This window comes from Austrofundulus limnaeus, unplaced genomic scaffold, assembly GCF_001266775.1.
Source record: "Austrofundulus limnaeus strain Quisiro unplaced genomic scaffold, Austrofundulus_limnaeus-1.0 Scaffold422, whole genome shotgun sequence".
In the NCBI taxonomy this organism is placed as follows: Eukaryota; Metazoa; Chordata; class Actinopteri; order Cyprinodontiformes; family Rivulidae; genus Austrofundulus; species Austrofundulus limnaeus.
In genome coordinates, this window is record NW_013952824.1 from 364089 (window position 1) to 366846 (window position 2758).

At 35.1% G+C, this 2758-nt stretch overlaps 1 protein-coding gene across 1 annotated transcript in view; it reads left to right on the forward strand.

Annotated features, from left to right (window-relative positions):
• The window catches only part of c1qc (complement component 1, q subcomponent, C chain), a 7734-nt gene extending 6593 nt beyond the window's left edge, over positions 1-1141 (forward strand). Inside the window, exons 6-7 of the mRNA XM_014024411.1 lie at positions 559-685; positions 783-1141. Of these exons, the coding sequence (XP_013879865.1) occupies positions 559-685; positions 783-917 (262 nt within the window). The 3' untranslated portion in view covers positions 918-1141. The remainder of the gene's footprint in view (positions 1-558; positions 686-782) is intronic.
• Positions 1142-2758: the final 1617 nt, after the last annotated feature.

Genomic DNA, 2758 nt, shown 5'->3' on the forward strand with positions numbered 1-2758 from the left:
ATGTCATTGTGTCACAATTAACATGTTATGGTAGACTGTTGTATCATATAATAAAAATATACATTATATATATTTTTTCAGTTTCAAAGGGTGTTGTAATATATAATTAACGTAGTGGCSATTGTATCATGAAATTAACAATAATCAGGCCATATGTGTCATATAATTTGGGAATTGTAGCAGGTCGTTGTATCTTTTAATTAATGGGTATGGCAGGCTGTTGTCATATAATAAAAAATACTTTATATAATTTTTTTTAATTTAAAAGATTTTTGTTTAGTTGCAAAATAAATTTTTGAACAAACTTTTCAGCCCAAGTCAGTTCCAAACTGGACCTCTGGRTAAAGCAGCTTCTTTCTTCAGATTAAAAAAACACCAACCAGATGTGGAAATTACCGTAAAGCAGCAGGTCAAATAAAATACCGTAACTGCTAGAGAACCTAAACCTCTGTGAATTAATTTCTGTAGATTATGGAGATCTGTAGCTTTCCATTTAGCTCGTCAGTATGAGAAGAGTCCWGGTTTGGTGAATTGTTGTGTTTGTGTTTTGTGCTGCAGGTGCAGAATACCAGGTGTGTACTACTTTGTGTTCCACGCCTCGTTAGAGGAACGACTCTGCGTGCTGCTGAAGCTCGACAACCAGCTGCTGACGTCGTTTTGTGATCACCGCCACTACAAGAGACAGGTGTGGTCCCGATGCAGCACTGGAGCTCGTTGTTTTTTTKTTTTTTTWKWGTTTTACTGATGGTGTACTGACTCTGTGACCTTGTCACTGGTTCCAGGTGACCTCCGGCGGCCTGGCGGTCTACCTGTCAAGAGGTCAGGAGGTCTGGTTGGAGACTAAAGACTACAGAGCGATGACGGGGAGACACAGCGGCTACAGCATATTTTCTGGTTTTCTGCTGCACCCTTACTAAAGTTCACGATGTTCAAACACGAAACTTAAAAACCTTCACACACTGTGGATTTGTTGTATCACTCACTTGTCTGTACCTCTGTAAACTAAAGTCAGTATTTTTTAATTTTCTTTCATCTGTTCAGTTAATAAATGAAAAAAAAAAAAAAAAAAACATCTGGCATCCAACTCATTAAACCCAATAAACTCACTGAAAGAGCTGAGAAACGTTCCCCCCCCCCTTTTTTACATAATTGCTGCTATTTTTAGCTTTTAGCTTGCTTTTTTGCTACTGTTGCGTTAGCCTTTGCTACCTTTAGCTTTTAAATAATGTTTTGCTGCTTTTAACAGGCCTTATGCTACTTTTGGATTAGCTGGTGTTTTGTGTTGTTTAGCTTTTAGATAGCATCTTGCTGCTTATTTTTTTAACTAAACCTTTACTGCTTTTAGCTTTTAATACATTGCCACTTTTAGCTAGGCTTTTGCCACAATTAGTTTTTAAGTTATATTGTTAATACATTCAGCTACTTTGATATTTTTAGTTCTGCCTACTTGTTTGATGTTTTATCTTTTAGTTAGCTACTTGTTATTTTTAAACTATAATTTTGCTACTTTTTAGCTACGGTTTATCTCTACTTTCTGATTTTAGCTACTTTTCTCAGTTTGGCTTTTAGTAGGCATTTTGCTACTTTATTTCTTGCTATATTTTGACCTATTTTAACTTTTAGGTAATATTTTACCATTTTTATTTATCCTTTTAATAGTTTTAGCTACTATGTAGTATTTTAGTATTTTAAGCATTTAGCTAGATTTTGCTGCCTTTAGCTTATTGCTAACCTTTTGCTGTTTTTAAAAGATCTTTTGCTACTTTTTGCCTCTGTCTTGTGGTGTGCTTCTTTTAGCTAGCTTTTTGGTACTTATTTTTTTACTTTCAACTTTAGCTGCTTTTAGTTTTTCGCTAATGTTTTGCTTTTCTTATCTAGATTTTTTTACAACTTTAAGCCTCTAGTTAGTATTTTACTCTTTTTAGCTTTTAGCTCACAGTGTGGGTGCTAGCTATCCCCTTCCTTTAGCTTTAACATCTGTTTCAGCTTCTTCAGCAAATCTTTGCGGTCATTGAAAAATGTAGTTCGTCTTAATTTTATGTTTTTTAATATCAGCTCATTCTAACACTTTAAATTTTAAATAAAAAGTTGATTTTCAAAATAAAACCGACGGGGTGAGAAACCCAGAAGGAGTTAAAAACAGGATGTGTGAGAAACTGAACGACCAGCAATTTTTCACAGGATGTTTTTATTAAAAATACTTCATCGTTTTGATTCTGCTGATGTGAGGAAATTAAATAATTTGTGGAACAGATACTGACTGAAGTCAGGAGCTTCGGTCTGAAAACACCGTCTGTTTCCGGCATCAAACAGGAAGATCAGAGAAAAACAGAACCAAACATTGGTCATTTGGAGAAAAGTAATTTTTTATATTTCTAAATCAAATTCAGCTGCTGCTGCTTTGTCATCAGTTCTCCATCAGGTTAAGAGCACGCCGCCACCGCTAATTACCCCWAGCAAACATAAAAGTGGTGCCGAAATCTTGACAGTGGCTAACTTTCTGYGTTTAGTTAGCTTTTGGCTACTTGTAGCTTTTGTGCTTCTTATTGGTTTTGCCTTGTCTTTTGCAAGTTATAGCTTTTAGTTACTAGCCTTTTACTACTGTTCACTTTTGTCAAAACCTTTGGTACCTTCAACTAACTTTTTGCTGCTCTTAGCTGCCATTTGGCTACTTTAGCTTTTAGCAAGAAAGTTGTTACATTCAGCTTGTGATAATCTTTTTAAAGACACCATTTAACCACTTTTAGCTTTTAGCAAG